The sequence below is a fragment of the Heterocephalus glaber genome, unplaced genomic scaffold (genome assembly GCF_053883595.1).
Source record: "Heterocephalus glaber isolate CG9 unplaced genomic scaffold, H.glaber_assembly_v1.0 deba00001497, whole genome shotgun sequence".
In the NCBI taxonomy this organism is placed as follows: Eukaryota; Metazoa; Chordata; class Mammalia; order Rodentia; family Bathyergidae; genus Heterocephalus; species Heterocephalus glaber.
In genome coordinates this window covers 42,645,851-42,665,528 of record NW_028258320.1, presented here as the reverse complement: position 1 = coordinate 42,665,528, position 19,678 = coordinate 42,645,851, and the positions used below count along the sequence as shown (strand labels likewise).

At 51.3% G+C, this 19,678-nt stretch overlaps 2 protein-coding genes across 4 annotated transcripts; both read right to left on the bottom strand.

Annotated features, from left to right (window-relative positions):
* Positions 1–1,326: 1,326 nt before the first annotated feature.
* Positions 1,327–5,280, bottom strand: Cyp26a1 (cytochrome P450 family 26 subfamily A member 1). 2 transcript variants are annotated; one of them, XM_004838516.3, is made up of 7 exons: positions 4,795–5,272; positions 4,395–4,619; positions 3,867–4,157; positions 3,605–3,763; positions 2,932–3,066; positions 2,145–2,297; positions 1,328–1,875 (listed from the first exon to the last, which is right to left on the bottom strand). In XM_004838516.3, exons 1-7 carry the CDS (start codon positions 4,981–4,983, stop codon positions 1,534–1,536), a joined length of 1,494 nt encoding a protein of 497 aa, XP_004838573.1. In that variant the 5' UTR covers positions 4,984–5,272; the 3' UTR covers positions 1,328–1,533. The 2 variants fall into 2 exon arrangements, with proteins under 2 accessions (XP_087041050.1, XP_004838573.1); XM_087184924.1 differs by lacking the exon at positions 3,867–4,157 and having other exon boundaries at positions 1,327–1,875; positions 4,795–5,280.
* Positions 5,281–5,349: 69 nt separating this feature from the next.
* On the bottom strand, positions 5,350–19,499 carry Cyp26c1 (cytochrome P450 family 26 subfamily C member 1). Of its 2 annotated transcripts, none has more exons than XM_087184925.1 (6): positions 17,875–19,499; positions 17,140–17,364; positions 16,414–16,689; positions 14,724–14,921; positions 12,378–12,692; positions 5,350–10,249 (listed from the first exon to the last, which is right to left on the bottom strand). In XM_087184925.1, exons 1-6 carry the CDS (start codon positions 18,076–18,078, stop codon positions 9,872–9,874), a joined length of 1,596 nt encoding a protein of 531 aa, XP_087041051.1. In that variant the 5' UTR covers positions 18,079–19,499; the 3' UTR covers positions 5,350–9,871. The 2 variants fall into 2 exon arrangements, with proteins under 2 accessions (XP_087041051.1, XP_012925258.1); XM_013069804.3 differs by having other exon boundaries at positions 12,378–12,695; positions 14,766–14,921.
* Positions 19,500–19,678: the final 179 nt, after the last annotated feature.

The window sequence follows — 19,678 nt, the reverse complement described above, 5'->3', positions numbered from 1 at the left end:
GTGTGCTTCTAGCTGGAATGATCTAGGGTAAATGTAATGAGGCAGAGGGGTCATCTTTTCACACTACAGAATGCCAAAACTTTGGCTGAAAGTATGAAAGCCTGCTTCATTTTTTAAATGGCCTTATAAGGCTATTATAAAGCATTAGAAGTTATTATATAAATACTCTAAAAATCAGAGGATTCCAACAATAAGTACAACCCAAGTTCCACCTACATACTAAACTCAGGTAAAACATGCAACTCTAATTGTAGACAGAACCCCATTCAAACACCCATTTAGACCACCCGGTTTCTGTGGCATTGCCAAATTCTAAAATTGTAATGACAATTTTAAAGTCCAAAACCTACAAGCCATCAGAGGTTCCGTAAGCAGATTGTGCCATTTCAAAATGGAAAATGTGCTTGCATAAGCAAGTCACCAGGCTAACCTCTCTGGATTGAGAGTCTGGCCTTCAGTTCAGAACATGGCCGTGTCAGGGTCAGAAATGTGACAAAACTGCTCTTTCACGGAGGTTAGCCAAGGTTCACAGGGTCATGACTGGGCCATTTTATCAGTCATGTCAGGCTCACACCCCATTGCCTGGGATAGATAAAAACTTTATCTGTCATTTTGCTAAATCTGCTCCTCCTGCCTCATTTTGAATAAAGAAAACCTGGGCTCAGCTTATCTAAACCAGAGACTTGCCTTTCTCAGCACTGTTTTCATATGCAACTTCTAAGAAAAGGTGACATATCAGTGACTTTTTGGTCTCATTTTAGTCAAGAACTGTCCAGACTTAGAGTGACTGCTTTCTTTTGTCTACAACCTTAACTTTGGAGAGCAGTTCTGATTCTGTTGGACCATATAGGTTTTTTAAATTGAATGTTAGATACACTGAAAGTGTTATATTAGAATGATATTTCTCAGTCAGTATGTAACTTTTTCACAATGATCTTTCTCTAAAATGAAGCAAAGAAAAAAAAACCTTAAAATTACATTAGTTTTGATCCCCAGAAGAACCAAAACTATTTTCTAATTAAAATTACTTGCCTACCACATGTGAGGCCCTGCATTCAATCCCCAGCACTGCAAAAATAAATAATTTAACTAAATTAAACTTACAGATTCTTTTTCAAATAGAGAACCCAAATTATCTTAGAAAAATTTGCAGCAGACTTTTTTGGACTAACAGACATACATAATTGTTGGGAGGGAAAAAACCTGAGGTTTCTTCCTTACAGAAAACAGGTATGCACAGATGGCAAATAAACCCAGGTAGACATTTAGCCATCTGGTTCAATACACTAAGTACAAAGATTAAAACAGTAAATTTTCCCCAAAAAGAATCTTAAATGCAAGAAAAGCACTTTCAAATTTTACTTTATTTGGAAATTATACAAATTATTTTAACATTTAAAAACCATGATACTATAGTAGAAACACATAAATATAATATACATTTAGAAATTAAATATAATAAGTCAATATGACACTATATAAAAACTCATATGTACACTTCCAATAAGCCTGAGGTTTGCACATTCATGCCCATCAGATTTCTCCCTGGAAATGGATGAATCTTGCAGGGAGATTGTCCACAGGATACACGGTGGGGTTGGTTTTCATTGTAGGAGGTCCATTTAGAAGCCGCCAGTCACAATGCCTGGCCAGCTCTACCGTAAATATTTTGAGAAGAATTTTTGCAAACTCTTTGCCTACACAGCTCCTAAGGCCTCCTCCAAATGGAATGAAGCTGAACCTGGATGCATCCTCTGGGTGAGGTGGCATAAATCGCTCCGGATTAAATTCCTCCTTGTTAGTGAAGATATCTGCCACATCATGAGTATCACAAATACTGTAGATAACATTCCAGCCTTTGGGAATCTGGTACCCCTGTAAAAGATCATGAAGTACCATGAGATGACAAACTAGAATTTAGCTTTCAACCACAAAAAGCTATCTTAGACATCCTTGGGGGTACTGTGAGTTTGAAAAGAGGAGAGAGGGAAAAAGAGATTCATTCAGGTTACTGAAACAAGTCCACATGCTGCAAGACAATGTTATCAAAATATAGGGAACTTAAGCTAATGATCAGGGAAACAAAGGTAGGTTTAAAACCACCGGAGCAGGATGAAGGTGCAAAGGGAGAACTCTTAACTTACATTTAATTCAAAAGTCTTCAGAGCAACTCGAAACCCTCCTGGAACTGGGGGATTCAGTCGGAGGGTCTCCTTAATAACACACCCAATATATTTAAGTTGTTCCAAAATTTCCATGTCCAACTTATTGTCTTGATTGCTCTTGCAAAGTAAGCCCTGTCAAAACAGTCATTCAGAGGTGAATAGTTATTTTCCAATCCAATGAAATCAGTTCAGCAGACGTAAACAGGACTAAACTCAAAAGGACCTCTTAATGGGAGAGTGTGTGCGGAAAGAATAGCTAGTGACCATTTGCACCCACATCCACTATCTCTTTACAATGCCAAGAGAATTCTGCTCACCAGATAAAAGGCTCAAGCTCCCTTACTCATACACACTCACTACCACTCCCCACCTTGATGAGCTATTTGCACTGATCACACTATTCGTGCCCTTGAACAACCAAATCTAAGGAAGTGGAATCTATCTGCAAAAGGTGAAGGATGAGGGGCCAGGGATGTAGCTCAGCTGGGAAGTGCCTCCCTGGCAAGTGCAAGGCCCCAGTACCCCCTCCCCCCAAAAGGTGAAGGGTGAGCAGGAATACAAGACCAGACTTTGCCCAAGTGGGAGCACAGCTCAAGATTCCATTCTTTTCAATTCACAAAGCTGGCTCTCTCCCTGAAATGGCTCACTTACATTGGCCCTGCACTTCAAAAATATTCAGCAAAGGTAGCTCATTTATTCACTGGGAAATTGGTGAGGGAATAGCTGAATTTCCTAAATTAATAGGGAACCCCTAGACTCCTCCTACCTTACTCTTTAGCTCCTCTCTAACTTTCCGGAGAACATGTGGGTAGAGCCCCAGGTAAGTGATCAGAGATGTTGCTGCACTGGCGGTGGTTTCATGTCCTCCAAAGAGAAGCTCAGTTGAAGATTGCTTTAGTGCCTAAGAATGAGGCAAGGACGTTTTTTACTACTGTGTGGGCCAGGAAAGTAGCTCAGGGGCACTTGCCTAGCATATGCAAGGCCGTGAGTTCAACCCCCAGTGCTCTGGGGGAGGGGATCTACATACAGTTTTACAGAGGGATTACTGAGAATGGAGGAAAGACTAGAAGGGCTAAAAGGTTTGCTGATAGAAAACAAGGAATTCAACATCATTAAACAAAATGCACGGTTTAGTTCGGTTAGAGACAGAAGGTGAGTAAGAGTCCACTCTTGGGGGACCTCCTGGACCACCTTGGATTTATTAAAATAGCCCAAAGTTCTTTATTAACATTTTGCAAATTCTGCCTTTCCCTTTGAAACTTGGAGAGACTACGAGACAGTCCCATTTCCACGACAGCCTCTTCCAAAGCTTTCCAGACCGAATGTCAACCTTTGAGATCCCAAGTCTGGGCAGTTTGCTGAGAAGCTGGGCCCCAGGAATCGCCCTGGGAAACCCAGGGAGCCAAACTGTGGGTGCCCCTTTTGAGGCTACCACTCACCTGCATATCCAGCCGCTCTCCCCTGTCCCAGGAGTGCTCGATCAACAACTGCAGCGCGTCTTTGCAACCCTCGCCCGTCTCCGCAGCCCGCAACCGGCAGATCTTGGCGCGAATGTTCTCCTCGATACGCGCGTGAATGAGATTCCGTGCCTTCATGCCCTGAGCTCAGAGGGTGGGTGACAGTGAGCATGCACTGCTGTACCCCTAGCTTCTCACCCTGAGTAGCACAACCCTAGATCCTCACCCAGCCTGCCGCTCTTACCCGGTATAGTCCACTGAAGGGCACGTCGATGGGCAGCGAGAAAAGATTGCGGGTCATCTCCTCAAAGGCCTCCACTAGCTGCTGCTCTGCCTCCCCGCCGCCCGCTCGCTGGGGCTCGCAGCCTAGCAGGATGCGCATGGCGATGCGGAACATGAGGCGCTTCACCTCGGGGTAGACCAGGAGGCCGCCCTCGTCACAGCTCAGCCACCTCTCCAAACAACTGTTCACTTCTTCAGTGATCACCGGCACGTAGCACTGGAGTGCCTCTCGGCTGAAGGCCCGCATAATCACCTGAGCCCCGAGAAGCCGAGAGCTTTAAAATTCTCTTTGCCCCTCTCTCCTTCCTGTGTCCCCTTTTCACTCTCAGCCTCTCCAACGCACCTCGAGGCTGGGAAAGCTACAGTGGAGTTCGGAGAGGGTTCTAGTCCACATTTCATACTGCTAGTGCTCGCCCAGCATCTGTCTGCCGAACCTCTCCAATGAATGCGGTTTCCCTTCCCTGCCCAGTAGTCGCCACCCTGCTCTCACCTTCTTGTGCTGCTTGTGCGAAGAATCGTGCAGGTTGGAGAGGCAGCCAGAGCCCAGGATGGTGCGTACCGACGCTGGCCAGTGGACCGACACCAGCCGGTGCTCTCCAAGCAAGATGCGACGCACGTTGTCCGCACCCATCACCCGCACAGTGGGCCGCCCAAACAGATGTGTCTTGTAAATGAAGCCGTATTTCCTGCGCTTCATCTGCAGGAACTTCCTCCGCTGTGAAAGGAAGGTGGAGAGGAGAGGCGGGAGTGAGAGGGCACCAGGGGCGTCGCGCCTCTGGCTAGCCACCTTCTAGCCGCAGTCGCCTCCCTCACCGGGACGCCTACCCCACTCCAGCGGAGGCTGAGCTGGGCTCCGGGACGGCGTCTTGTCCCGCCCCAAGCTCCCTTACCTGCAGCACCATCTGTAATGTTTCCCCAAAGAAAGGGAAACCCATAGTCCCGGGGGGTAAGGGGAGGGCGCAGCTGCGGTCGCGGCTGCTCACGCAGTACAGGTCCCACAGCTTGATCGCAGCCAGGAAGAGCAGCAGCGGTAGCACGAAGGTGCAGAGCGCACTGGCCAGCAGCGCGGGGAGCCCCATGGCACGCTTCAGCCTCCCGCGCCACCTGCTGCCGCCTCCAGCGCTCCAAACCCCGCCGCGGTCCCGCTTTATAGGCGGCCCAGGTTACCTTGTTCAATTAGTTCACCCAAAGTTCATCTTTAATTGCGGATTGGGCCCCTGGCTCCTCCCCCCGCGAGGCGCTGCCCAAAATGTTTAACCGTTTGTTCCGCGCCAAGGCTGAGGCGGCGCGGTGGCGGCTTCCCTCGGCGCGCGCCTCCTGGGGTGCGGGGCAGGAGCACCGCCTCCCGCATTCAAGGTGAGCACGCCTCGCGGGGAGTGGAGGGATTAGGGGGGCGAAGAGCAGAAAGTCTGAGCCCTACCTAGACTTTTAGACGGTCTCGTTGGACTCCCTGCCGCCGGTCCGACGGGCCACCCCGACCCAAAGCCGCCTTCGCTGCCTTTCCGTTTACAAGCGCCACGTGGGCCCCTTTCCACCTGCTGGGGAAGCAAGGGGATATGCGTTCAGGAATCATCGTCCAGTGGAGCGAGACGGAGGCTTCCCGAGTCTTCGGAGGATCCGAAGAAGAGCCCAGGGTCATGATTCAAGCAAGAGATATGGGGAGTCAGTATGTCGGGTGGGTCCTGGATTCTAGCTCACCACCACCACTCCGCAAAGAAGCCAGCACTCACGATGTCTTGCAAGGTCCTACTTGAGAGTGCAAGTAAGCCTCCAGGTCCGTCGGGACCCCAGGCGCCACTCTACACAATTCCGATGCCTCAGCGACGAACAGCATGGGCATTCATCCATGGCTAGAGATTCGAGGCTGCATGATGTTGCCACGCCGGCGCTATCCTGGTGGCCCTAAGGCTTGCAGCCACCACCTAGGCAGCAGGAAAAGGGTCCTTTGCCCTAGCAGGGTAAGAAGACGGAGACAGAGGAAGGAAACCTCAGGAGTCCTTGCTCCAGCTCTATTCGCCTGACCTTGAGCGAGTCACCATGACACATCCTCGCACCCATTTATTCATCCATCGGTTAGAAGCGGTCTTCCAAATGTCTGTACCTCAGGGCAGTTGTGAGTTCCCAAAAGGTGGCCTCTGGTTGTAAATACTTTTTCCAGCTCCCAGCTCCACGAACGCCAGGCTGCTCTCCCCTGAATGCGAGGCTCTGGACCCTTCCTTGATCCCCCAAGCTCTCATCCGGTGTAAAGCCACCATCCTCACCCTGATGAGAGCTACTTGGCCCTTAACCCAGGCCTCTGCTGGCTGATAACGAGAGGGTTGAGGGAATTCATACTGGGGAGCCCATCCTCCCGACTCTGCCCAACTTCAATCAGCGGCTCCTGTAGCCAATATCAGCTTGGACACTGCGGTATGGACTTTCCATCTGGCCGGGCCACACTGCTTAGGACCAGTCAGGGACTCGGGCTGCTTTGGTTTGTGCACTGATCGCAGCAGGGAGACAGACAACGAAAAAGAACGGCAGACATCTGTTTAGAACAGGCTCTCAGAGTAGCGAGTCGATGCACCTTGGAAAGCGTCCCTTGGAAATGGAAAACTCTTTGATCCTGAGAGCTATTAAATACGTGGCCCTCCTGCGTGGCCCCCAACTTGGAGGGAGTCAAGAAATATCTACGGAGGTCCTAAGGACCCGTACAATTTCAGTAACGCTCCAAACCGGGGTCGCTTCTGGGCGTTTTTCCCGATCTAGCGTTTCCGCTCTAGGGAGGCCCTATCTCCCACTGCCATTTCTTCCAACCAGCGAGGGGCTGTAAACAGGGGAAGCCAACTTCTGGGCAGTAGCTGGAACCCTGGCAAATCGAGCTAGAGGTTATTCTCAGAAATCTCGGCCCGCCCCTTTCTGTAAGGCGCCTTTGCCGGTGTGCAAAGCTGGCGAGCGCAGGGCGTGACCTGAGGCCCATTTCCAAGCTCAGGCCTGACCCGCCTGTGACCCCTGCAGGCCGGACTCTGACATCCGAGTGAACTCTGCGGGGCCACCTCGCCAAGTTCAGCGCGCGCCGGGCCACAAGATGAGGGCACTGGAAATTGCCACAGGGGGGACAATTTTTTAAAATATAATTTACCTGCCCATTGAGACCCGCGGGGGCGTTTGGCAGGAAAAGATTATATGTGAGAGTAAAAGATCATTTAAAAACATCTTGAAGATGGAGAGGGAGAGTCAGTAAATTACCAACTCAGTAAGAACTTCGATCTAGAAACCTGGCCAAGTTTTCTTGTGCTGTGGTGGTGGGGTGGTTGCTTAAAAACAAAATGTTTCCAAAATATTTATAAAACAGCCTTCCTATTTTGAAGGGCCCTCCCCAGCCTCAAGGGGAGGAACGAGAAGCTAGAGGTATATGGGGTGCTAGACAGAGTAGGGCAGCCTAAGCACCTGTCCTTCACTTCTCTCCCTTTGGCCCCTTCCTCTTCTTCCTGAATACCTATTGGGTCTGAGGGTTTCAGACCTACTGTTCCCTCTACTTGGATTGCCCCTCCCTCAGGGACGGCTGTCTCCTTCCAAAATCAGTGTCACTTCCGCAGAGAAGCTCTACACACACACACACACACACACACACACACACACACACACACACATACACACACACTGCAGAATTTAGCCCAGGGCACTCTGTGTTACAGGCCTGTTTTATTTTCTTTACAGCATTTATCACCACTGGACAGATTCTTGCTCTTTTTTGTTTTCTAATCTATTTACTGTCTGCTTCCAAGAGCATATCAAATCCAGGAGGGTAAATCAAGTCTAGAAGGCCAAATGACCACACCTGCTCCTTCCCCTGACAACATGGAGCTACTAAAACCAGATGTAGCAATGGATAATTAGAGTAGAACTGGAGCCAAAACTACAGGCTTATAGTTAGGCCAGACCCCAAAACAAGAAAACCAAGTCCCTGGGAACCAGATTAGCTATCCTGGCTTCTGACAAGCCCCTCTTCATATTTCTCTTCAGAATTAACTTTCAAGTGAGGCCCTTGGGTCTCCTCTCCCAGACCCATGCTTTTCAGACCAGGATGTCCTCAATGTTTTCAAAAGCAGCCCTGGGGGAAGGCCTGCCTCAGGCCACCTTTGCTGCCTCCTGTGCCTGCTGAGTTTAGGGCCTGGACCTGCGATGACCAAGGATGATGAACTGCCCTGTATGAGGGTTATGGTGCTATCAGCCTGGCTCAGAAGCTCCCTCCGCCCATGCTCTGGAGCTCCCAACCCCATGTCTCCTGCATCCCCTTTTCTTTCAGGCCCCCAGATCCACTTTAAGCATAAGGTCAGGAGGGCAGTGGTTTCCTTCTGGTTCACTAAGGGGTCAGCTAAGGCCTGGGTGGCAACTTTCTTGGCTTAACAGTCACGTCCAGCTGCCCAGGCCTCTGGGAAGATGGGTGGCAGGTTGAAGCAGGTTGGTGGCACAGAAGCCCTTGACTTTGATTTAAAGTGAGGAACCCCTGGGTTAAAAAGGAACAGATAGGCAGGGGATTTAGCTCAATGGCACCACCGAACCTGCCTTGCAAGCACATAAGTCCTGAGTTTCATGCCCGTACCAAAAAAAAAAAAAAAGGAAGATAGTAGTTAGGTCAGGCTGGGATACCAATGAAAAGGCCAGCTGGGGATTTAGCTCAGTGGTTTCGCCACCTGCTGTGCAAGTGCAAGGACCTGAGTTCGATCCCTGGTACCAAAAAAAAAAGAGAAAAGGCCAAAGGGCTGAATCCTACACGGGCACAGGTCCAGAGGGTACAGCAGGCAAGATAAATGATAGAGTGGAGGCAAGTTCTGGCCCACAAATCCACTGCTGGCTCCTCAGGCATTAGTCTCTCTGCTCCTCAGTTTTTCTGCAATAGGATACTGAAGCAGTAGACTGGAAAGTTTCAGAAGCAAGCTTGCAGTGGATAATTCAAAGCTGAGTTTCTAGGACTATGTTCAGAAGGGAAGTCACCTTTGACTTCCTGGTCCCTTTGGGACCAGGGATGCCCAGCTTCTGGCCTCTCTCTTGATATGCGCTGGGGTGGGTCCTTCAGGTAGGTCCTTCCTGGGCCTCCCCTGCCCACCACCTGCACCTTCCCACCAAGTAGCAGCTTCCCAGATAAGCCCTAGCCTTCTTGCTCAATCGCTGGCAAGAAACTTTATTTTCTGGCCTTCCTGTTTTTGGTACAAATATCCCAAACCTTTCTGATTATATCTCAACCTCTCATGAAGGGATTATGTCCCAACGTCCCATGAACCAGCCTTACAGACTCTGCTGTGTACCTATTCTTTCCTGTATAAATGGGGAGATTAAATGCGTTCTTGAAGAAGGAATTTTTCTTTTAAGAAATCTCCAACAGATCCGGTGATATTGAGCCATTTAGAGCCCTGGCAGCGCACACAGTTCTAAGTTTCCGCCAAGTTGGGAGAGTGGCCAAAGCACAGGAAGCCAGAGGCCAGCTGCCTGGGGGTCTTCTATTGGTCACTCTCTTGGGCGTGTCTTCCTATGGCCCATCATCAGGTCAGGGTCAGCCCTCAGCACCCGGACTTCCTCCAAAGGGTTGGAGGTGCCGTTGCTGGCACCAGGTCTCTGGCACTAGGTGTTACCCCCTTCGCCCCCCCCCCAACCCGCGGGTCTGAGATCCACGGACTTCCTCCGGATTGCCGCGGGAAGGTGGACTGGGGCAACACCTAGGGGCAATCGGTTCCCTCCATCCCTGCTTTGAGATCTTGGGATGGACTTAAGGGACTTGACCCACATCTTTCCTCCTGGCTTGGAGTGCAGCCATCACCTTCCCACTGGCCAGAGCGGGTGTCTTGTGCGGTGACTGTAGCTCGCTTCTCCTACAGTACCCAGCAGCGTTAGATTAACGTTTACTGAAAAAGTGACCCGGTGAACGTGCACACGATGCGTTACTGAGGCGCTGCTGCAGTCACTGGGCAAATCTGGAAGCGCCGCTGATCAGAGGTGTACCCCGTTACCAGTAACTGAAGGTGCAAGAGGATGGAAAAAGAGGCGCAACCCGTCCACTGGGTGGACGATGGGCACCGTTTGCATGGCGGGGAAGGCGGGTGTGGCCAGCTCCCAGCGCGCGGTGCGCACCAGCTCCACAGCTAGCAGCTGCAGTACCGCCTGCGCCAGCTCCTGGCCGAGGCAGCGGCGCGCACCACCGCCGAACGGGATGTAATGGAAACGTCCGGGGTTGCCCGGCTCATCTTCACGCGCCGCGCCAAAGCGCTCCGGGTCGAAGCCTTCGGGGGGGCTACTGTATACCGTGGCCGTCTCATGCGTGTCCCGGATGCTATACATCACGCTCCAGCCTTCGGGGATCTGGTAGCCCTGTGAGGAAGCAAGGAGACCGGCCTGACTACGAGACATCTGGAAACGGACCCCGAACCAACCCACTACCAAAACAGGCATGCGAAAGCCAGTAGGAATCCATGATCAACGCAGAAGCCAGCATTAAAATGTCAGCCTCTTCACTGGTGAGCTGTGTGACCTTGGGCTTGACAATCTTTGTGAGCCTCAGTTCTTAATTGATAAAATGAGAACAATAATGCTCATTTTGAGCCAGCCGTGGTGGCAGACACCTGTAGTTTCAGCTACTTGGGAGGCTGCCGCGGAGGGTCCCAAATTCAAGGCCAGCCTGGTCAATTTAGTGAGACCCTGTCTCCAGTACCAAAAGAGGGGGAAACCCACTTTGTTGTGAGGATTCAAAAAACGGGTCAGGAACTTACTAATATTTAGTAAATGGGATCTATTTTTTAATGTTTGCTTTTTTATCTTTCTCTTTTCTTCTGAGATTAGGTCAGGAAACCTATATTCTAGTCCTACACCTCTCAGCTGCCTGAGATGGTCCAGCTGACCAGATCCCCCAGTCCTCTAGGTCAATTCCATTATAAATTTCTTTGTCCTTCTCACTCATCAGCTGAACAATAATGTTCAAACCTGGTAGCCATACTTTAAGACCACGAGAAACTAGAAAATCCGTAAAATGTTGTAAGGCAGCTTCCAGGTCCCTTTTGCTCACCTTCAGCTTTTCCAATCATTTCTGCTGCTTTATTTCCCCCCTTTGGTGCCAAGGCCTCATACATGCTAGGTAAGAACTCTACCACTGAGCTGTATCCCCAGCCCACTCAGCTCTGTATGTAAGTGTACATGTTCCAACCCTTTGACTATCCTGCTGCCCTTACCTCAAAAGCTTTCAGATTTCCAAAGCCTTTCTGATGACTCCCTGGTGGGCAGTGATGACTACTCAGAGATATTCTCCAGGGGGACAAAGTATAGTACCTTGGAACCACCTGAGGAGATTTCTCTTGTCCTCACTTTCCCCATCTATACACTGGAGGACAGCTAAGACCTTTTCCTGTCCCATATCTACCCTCCCTAGTGACCCTCCCTGATCCTCCTTCCTCTCCCTTTGTTTCCCTAAGCTGGGTCTCAGTAGGGCACGCCCACACATGCAGTATGAAATATGATTTCCAAGATTTGGCATCCAAGACACTTCTAAACTTCCACATTTGTCTGGTCTTTTTCCTCTCTCTAGCGCGCTTTCATTCTAATCCTTCACTGCTCCAGTTCAAATGCCAGCTCTGAAAATGTTTTAGTCTCACCCAGCGCTAGAAATCATGTTATTTGTTCCAATCTTTTTTATGAAGCTGTCGGTCCTGGTCCCCCTCCTCCACGTGGTTCCTCATCCACCCCTGCATGCACGATGGATGTTCACTGTGAAAGGAGATGCCCACTCTGCCTGGAGCTACCCAGCCAGGAAGCTCAGTACTCAGAGGCCTGCAGTGATATCCCTTCAGGCAATGCCCTCAATTTGGCAGCGCTAAAGGGCCAAATCCCAGTGCTGCCCCTTCTCTGTGCAGCCCTGGCCCCGTGTGGATTTTCACAGGTGGAAACTAATACAGCTTTTTCCAGTGAGTAAACTGAGGCCCAGAGTGAAGATGAAAATGTCTGGGGTCACTCAGAGATGCAGTCAGACCAGGACCCTTAGTTTGACCAGCCAAGGGCAGCCTGATGAGATACTCAAATTTTACCTGTATTTTAAATGCTGTGCTTCCCTGGAAACCGGTCTTAGCCATACGAGGAAGCCTGAGCAGTGGGGTACAGTTTTTATACCCCATCCATACTTACTGGCAAGGCGGCGGGGGGTGTCAGAGAAAAGTGTGGTTGTACTCTAAAACTCATGCTAATTAAGTTGACTTTCTGCAGATTGCTGACAAAAGCTGAAGTATAGAAAATTCCTAACCATGCTGACTCACCGGGCGCCAGGCTCTGCAACCCTCTATCCGGGGTCCCGGAGAGTGGAATAGGACCCAGCCATTTTACAAAAGGGAAGTCTGAGGCCCTGGGAGAGGAAAAGGGGACCTCGCTGCTCTAATCCCGGCGCCCCACCCCCACCCCCAGCTCCGCTGCGGCCGGCCGCGGGAGACGCGCGGCGCGGAGGGCACAGCGCACTTACATCGAGTTCGAAAGTTCGCAGCACTGTGCGGTAGCCCCCGGACACCGGCGGCAGGAGGCGCAGCACCTCCTTCACTACACAGTCCACGTAGCGCAAACGGCCCAGGGCCGCCAGCGTGAGGTCAGGCTCGCAGCAGCATTCGGGCAGGGTCCCCGCGGCCCCCAGGGCACAACTGCACGCGTGCCCCAGCCCCTGTGTCGCCAGCTCCTGCTGGATCTTGGCAATGGCTGCTGGGTGCTGTAGTAGCAGCAGGACTAGGGACGTGCTGGCACTGGCCGTAGTGAAGAAGGAGGCGAAGAGGAGCTCCACAGCTGACTCCTACAAGACAGCCCAAGCAGCGCTGAGTCTCGGTCACTGCCCCATCGTGGAGACACAAAGGGCGCAAAGTTACTGTTACCCTAAGACAGGCGAATGAGATATGCTATCGTGAAACCTATGTGTGTGGATCCTGGAATCCTGGGATTAAATTCCAAGTCTGTCACTTGGGGAAAGTCACATAGTGCAACAGGCAGTACTGGAATTTATCCATCTGCCTTGGGAGAATTTCCAGAGATAATGCTGGGAACTTATTCTGTACATTATCCTTAATCCTTTAAGTATATTTTCTTATTGGGTCCTCAGCATAACCCTGTGAGGCAGTTACTCTCTTTTAATTTACAGGGTTGGAAACCGAGGCATGGAGGGGTGCTGAGTGCCGACAGCTAGCAGTCAGGCCCAGCAGCCCGGTTTGGGCTCTTGATTCCCTGGTGGTGCAGCCGCCAGCCCTTTCTGGGTTTCATGAGAGTGACTGCAGAGAACAGACCAAAGCACTTGCATCCACAGGGCCAGCCTCACACCAATGCCTGCCTCCTGCCTTTATCATCTTGTTTACTGGACTGGTCCCAGGGCGTCACTAAAGCTTTTCCTGGTCTGCTGTGCCCAAGAAGAGAAATTGTCCATCCTTTGCCCAAGAAGGGCACCCTCACTGCCTGCCTCTGGTCCAGCGTCTTCCTTTCAGCACTGGTGTTTGTTTATTCACTGATGCCTGGGATTGTGGGGTGAATATGCACCCTCTCCTTCTGCACCTAGATGGCAGGGTTATTTGCTCATCACATCTCCTATCCTGGCACAGCATCTGATACCTAGTGATATGTGTGGAAGGAATGCTAAATCCTCATCGGAAGCTAACTGCCAGCCCTGCCTTGGACAAGGAGGGAAGCTGGGATGGAAACCTCAAAGCCCAGGATCCCCAGCCTAGCCTCCCTGGATACCCAGACCATTATGAAAGATTTCTGACCAGTGAGTTTCTTCTCTGAGAATGTTGTTTCTCCCTACTCTGTCCCATCAAGGCAGAGGAACCACCCACTTCTTTCTATACCACCTCCCAGAACTGCTTCTAATGGAGATTGAACTCAGGGCCTTCATACTAAGCAAGCTATCTATCTTTCTATCTAGCTATCTATCTAGCTAACTCTTTCTATCACTGTTGTCATCCTTGTCACTGTCATCATCTATCTGTCATTTTGAGACAGGGTCTTGATAAATTGCCCAGGCTGGCCTCAAACTTTTCATCCCTCCCCCAGGACTCATAAGCCTATTGCTTATTCTCTCCAACCTGTTTGATGCATCCGGACTTCAAAACCACCCAAGAATCTGGATGGAGATTATTCATTTTATTCTCAGAGAAGAAACTAATGTTGAGCCCCACCTTTCAGCTGGTGGAAGTAGAAAATTGAGGCCCAGAGAAAGGATGGAGCTGTATATGGAAGATTGAGGTTTTCCTATTTCTAACTTTACTCTGACTTCTACATTTCACTTCTTTTTGGTTCCTTAAGAGGCACTAGGTCATTCTAGAACTCCCTCCTCTCCACTGCAAGTACTCTACCTATACATAGGGAAGGATTCTGGGTCCTAATTTTCCAGGAGAGCCTGCGGTGGCAAAACAGGCAGGTAGTGGTGCCAAGTGCCAAGGTGCCTCATGAAAGGTTGATTTTAGGGAAGAAAAGGGAGTTTTGAGGGTGTGGAATTTGATCCTGAGCTTCTTAGATTTTGTAGAGAAAAAAAAAAAGAAGAGGATTTCATAAGGTAGGACAGCAGAGGAAAAAAACATGGGCATGGGGTGAAAGACTGGGGGTTTGGAGGGATGGGTGAGTGGGCCAGACCTTGGTAAGGATAGGCTTAGAATTCAAGCCTTCAATCCTCTTGGAAGGGTGGCTAGCATTCCAAGGCTACACAGCTAGTGGACATGGCTGAGTTACAACTGGAACCCAGGATCCCTCTTTCCTCACCTGAAGGTGTATGGTGTACCTGTGCCATGAAACAGTGCCAAAGGAGAAGTGGCTGGGGATGCAGCATGTGTGTGGAGACCTTCTGGCAACAAAGAGGGAGGAGTGGCCTCCCTCTGCCTACCTTCAGCTCCTGCACTGAGAGTTCCTGGCCCAGCTCCCTAGCGCTGTGAATGATCAGGTCGAGAGGGTCACCTGGCTCTGCTGCCTTGTCCTCATGAAGCTTTTCAGCAATGGCCTCCTCCAGGTGCTGGTGCAACTGGTCCCTGGCCCGGATGCCCTGATGTACAAGAAGAGAAGGCAGGTGGGGCAGATAGGCTCAGGACCCAGTCTTGGTCAACTTTGCCAGAACCTTCTCAGGACCACACTGGCTCTGCCTGACTTCTGCTATTCATCTGTCAGCTTAGCTCCATGCTTGGCACATAGTTAGGCTCAAAATGGCCAGGAATTTGTCCACTGTCCAAAAATATTCTATCTAGATCATAAACCCCATTTGAACAAGGAGGAGAGACACTGTCATCTTGGGGGGAGGACACTGAGGCTCAGAGGGGCCCAGAGATTGTTCAGTCACATAGCTGTCAGGGCCCAGCCTGGCACAGAGCTCAGTCAGGGGAGTCAGCCCACTGCCCTTTCCTTACACAAGGCTTAGGCTGGGGCACTGTGTACCAGTTCAGAGAAGGGGCACCCAGGAAAGCTCTCACTTAGAGGACACAATTGGATGCTCTAAGTACCAGCCTCTGTACCAGGGTGGGCAGGAGGGCTGGAATGCCCTTTCAGGGTTCTAGGAACAAGCACATTAAAAACATTCCCCTGGGAAAACACTGAAATTGAGCATGTGACTTTTGTAGCCAGAAATATCAGGTTCAGATCCTGTATTTGCCCCCACCTGGCTGTGTTCTTCTTTAAGTCACTTAACCTCAACCGAGCTTCTTTGGTCAATAAAATGAGAGTAATAACATTTTGTAGGCAATAAGGATCAAATTAAAAAATGTATCAATGCACAACATGACCCTCAATACATATCTATTATTTTTATTCAGGTGACTGAAATCCAGGGAATCTATACAATGATACGTCCCAGAGTACAGGATGTGGGAGCACATGCCTGTAATACCAGCAATGGGAGGCTGAGGCAGGAGGACTACAATTGAGATCCCAGTTTAGGCAATTAAGTAATGTAGAGAAACTCTGTCTTGAACATTAAAAAAAAAAAAAAAAGCCGGGGGATGTGGGTCCTGCAAAGACCTTGGGTTCAATCCCCACTGCACGGAGTGGAAAGGGACTCCTCTAAGGGCTGAGGGAGAGGGAGGGTGGGGTGAGGCCTTCTTGCTGCTCTCTGGGTCTGAAGTCGGAAGACTGATCCAGAAGCTAGCGGGCCCAGTACCCTGAGCCGGGAGCCGGCACCCCCCGCCCCATGCAAACGCCCACTCCACCAAGGCTGGTGTTGGATTGGGTTGGGGATGTGTCTGAAGCCCTAAAGTTCCTGGCTGTTCCAAAGCCATCCAGGCTTCCAAAAAGGTGTTGGAGACCGCTCAGGGTGGTGTCGCTCTGGGGAGGAGTGACCGATCGGTGGGATGTTTGCACAGCGCATCAGAACAGAAGCAGCGCTGGCACCCACTACCACACCACTCTGCCTCTCCACGCTGGGCCACACCTCCATCTTCCGGCAGGAAGTGATGGGGGGTTGCTCCCGAGAGCACCCCCATCTCAATTAGGAGACCCATGTACTCGGAGGAGCCCCAAGAGGAAGTTCTGGGGCCAGGCGGTAGTACCTTGCGCAAGCCGCTGAAGGGCACGTCCAAGGGTAATGAGAAGAGGTTCTCCACCAGCTGCTCAAAGGTCCGGGCCAGTTCGGTACATCGTACCTCGTCCAGCCGCAGACCCAGTAGGATGCGCGCGGCCATGCGGAAGGTGAGCGCCTTGGCAGCCTCATAGACAGCTACGGGTCCTCTAGCAGCGCACCAGGAGCGCACCTCACGCCGCAGTGCCCCCTGCAGGCGTGGCACGTAGCGTTCCAGTGCTGCGCGGCTGAACACACGTGCGAGGACCTGTGGGGAGCTTGCGGGATCAGCTCTGGCGGCAGGTAGGCCTTCCCTGCTTCGCAACTCCAGAGAAGACAGAAGGCCAATTCTGGTCTCTTCCTCTCTCCATCCCTCTAGTTCTGCTACGATGATATCCATAAGTCCCTCCCAAACCATCCAGGCTCCAGCTGCTACCTGCCCCACCAAGTCTTCCCAGACATGTCTAGATCTGCATCTCCAGTGCCTCTGGTATCACAATCACATAAGATCAGAAATAAAAGGAACCTATAGGCCAGTCTTGGTTTTGTAATTCAAACCCGGAGAATGTAAGGGACCGGAGCAAGGCCATCTACTCTTGACCAGGGAATTAGGTTGGAGTGTTCAATACACCTCCACACCTGGCTCCGGCTTGGCTCACAGCAGGTGCCCCGGGACCGTGGGTCTCACATTCTCCTGCCCCCCACCCCGCCCCCTCACCTTTCGCCGCTGGCGGTGTGGCTCACCAACCGACCCCAGGAGGGTATGCGAGCCTAGCAGGATGTGCGCGCTCTGAGGCCACTGACTGCGCACCAAGCGGTGCTCGCCCAGCAGGATGGTGCGCACGTTCTCTGCGCCGCTCACACGGATCACTGGCCTGCCCAGCAGGTGTGTCTTGAACACTGTGCCGTAGCGCTCCCGGCGGGAACTGTGGAAGCTAGAGCCCTGTGGGCAAGGCGGAGATTGGAGCGCTTAAAGTCTCACACTCGCTAGAGATCTGGCTCAGGCCTCCCAATTGGCAAGGGATAACAATTCCCTGCCTCAGGCTGGCCCATTATTTTTTTTTTACAAAGCAGGGACTCAAACGGACCTTGCTAGTAGCCTACAGGAATGTAGATGTTCTCATTCCCTTTGGTAAACTGAGGAAACAGGTTCGGAATGGGGGAAGCAAAGGCTGAAGGCTGATTCTAGGCTTGCAAGACAGGCTCCTGAAACCCCTTCCAGAGCCCAATTTCAGTTTACTCTTAAGCTCTGGGGAGAACTGAGGTGACAGGAGGTCCTTTCGAGGGAATCAGAGTAGCTAGGAAAAGGCAAGGGTTGTAAGTGCTCCTCGGGGTCCTGGGCGATTGGGACAGGACTGGTTAGAACCCTGGGAGCATTTCGAATTAAGAAGGTCCAGTGGGACCCGTGCAAGAAGGGGCCGTGTGACGTTGCAGGAAACGATGTACTGCTCACCTGAACCAACCAATGCAGGGTTTCGCCGAAGAAGGGCCAGCCCATGGAGCCCTTGGGCAGGGGTAGGGCAGAGGCCGGATCCCGGCTCAGCGTCCAGCGGAGGGTCCAGAGGTGCTGGGCCAGACTAAGCAGCAGGCCGGTGCACAGGAGAGCGGTGCCTGCCACTCCCAGCAGCCATAGGCAGCTCAGCCCCCAAGCAAACATGATGAACCTGCCGGGGCTAAGCCGCTGGGAGCAAAGAACTGGATGGAGAATAATGCACAGATCTCACCTGTTACTCAGAAAGGCCCCGAGGCGGCTTGGGGCCCAAGCCTGAGATTAATAGGCTTAGACAAAAACTCGGTTCTAAAAACAGACTAGCAAGGGAAGGTGGCAGTCGCAGTGCGCCCTTGGGGAACTTCTTTCCCAAGGCAGGCGCACTCAGCACCTTTTCCCAGTTCCTAGTCCCTCTCATACCCAGCACCCGCGGGGCACTCTCACTCCTCCCCAGATCAGAGATCCAAGGCTAGAAGCGCTGAGGAAAGGCGAAGCGAGGAGCAACTCACCAGCGTTGTGGACCAGGGCTGAGATCGCCCGGGGCAGCAGACCCCGGCCCCACCTCTTTCTCTCCACTCTTTTTTAACCCTTCTCGGCCTACCCTGGAGGCACTTATATAGGTATTGGCTTCCTCCTTATGGACTGATCCCGGTTCACACATCGTGATGTGTCTACGCATATTTAAGGCGCTCCACGCAGGGTAATGATTGGAGGCGGTGGGTAGCGTGGCACTCATCCAGGGACTGTGAATAGGGAGTGGCCCTGGGCAGTGGGGCGAGCCGGAGGGCATCCTTGGGCGGGGCCTGTGGTTTCCCTCCAGAACTTCCCGATTGCGCATGAACTCCAGGAGCCGGCAAAGTGGAGCGCTTAAAATCCGGGCTGGTGCCCCTGCAGCGCTCCAGGCCCATCCTTAGCCACTGGCTCTTCTGGGATCTCCACCCTCGGGCTACTAGATGCCCTTCCCCTCGCCATTCCAAGGTTAAAGGCCTGGAGCCTCTCCCCTTTGCTCGGTCTCTTTCGGAGAAACAGGATCAGAAACAGGATCGAAAGGGAATCATCCACTCCATCAGCACGTCCAAAGCTCAGAAGCGATAGCTGGGGCACTGGTTCTCTTATCTGAGACTTCAGGAATCCTTCAAGAGACGGTAGTTTCATTGCTGCCAGAGCTTCACAGAGAAGTCCAAAGCCTCTGTGAAGCATGTATCCCTGGGAGCCTTTCAGGTCTCAAGGACTAAATTCTCTCCTTTTCTCTCCCTCTCCCGAATCCACCTTAGGATACCTCATCAGTGTCTGTGATTGTATCTAGGGCTTTGTGTCCCACCTTAGAGCTCAAAGTGCCTCAGGTCTCCACCGTGCAACTGAGTGGGGGGAGGGAAGTGTAAAGTGGGGGATTGGATTATTCATTGGTTTAAGTAAAGGAGAGCCACAGGGGCCAACCAGGTCCAGGTGTTGTGAAGACCGGACCTCTCAATCCCAGGGGCCAAAGCGCTGTGGGGGGGGGCAGGCATCCCAAGTACCCTAGAGGGCTGGGTAAGGAAGCAAGGGACAGCCACATTCCAAGTCTTCAAAGAGAAAGCTGCTTGTCTCCCAAAGTCCAGATTTTATTGTGTCTGAAAAATTACCATTTTTTTCCGTGTAATATTTTAAAAATGTGAAATACTTCAGGATGAGAAACAAATGCTTTTTGTGCTGTTTTGGTGCCACTCCCATTCCAATAATTAGAGAATAATATTCCTTTTCTGAAGGAAACAGTTTTAAATCAGGAAGC

Excerpts from the sequence above, each read along its gene's own strand:
- Cyp26a1 (XM_004838516.3), bottom strand. The coding sequence starts at position 4,983 with ATGGGGCTCCCCGCGCTGCTGGCCAGTGCGCTCTGCACCTTCGTGCTA. Across the intron at positions 4,620-4,794 it reads CATTACAGATGGTGCTGCAG|CGGAGGAAGTTCCTGCAGAT; the intron begins GTAAGGGAGCTT and ends TTCCTTTCACAG. Across the intron at positions 3,764-3,866 it reads CCTTCAGTGGACTATACCGG|GGCATGAAGGCACGGAATCT; the intron begins GTAAGAGCGGCA and ends CTCTGAGCTCAG.
- Cyp26c1 (XM_087184925.1), bottom strand. The coding sequence starts at position 18,078 with ATGTTTGCTTGGGGGCTGAGCTGCCTATGGCTGCTGGGAGTGGCAGGC. Across the intron at positions 16,690-17,139 it reads CACACCGCCAGCGGCGAAAG|GTCCTCGCACGTGTGTTCAG; the intron begins GTGAGGGGGCGG and ends AGCTCCCCACAG. Across the intron at positions 14,922-16,413 it reads CCTTCAGCGGCTTGCGCAAG|GGCATCCGGGCCAGGGACCA; the intron begins GTACTACCGCCT and ends CTTGTACATCAG.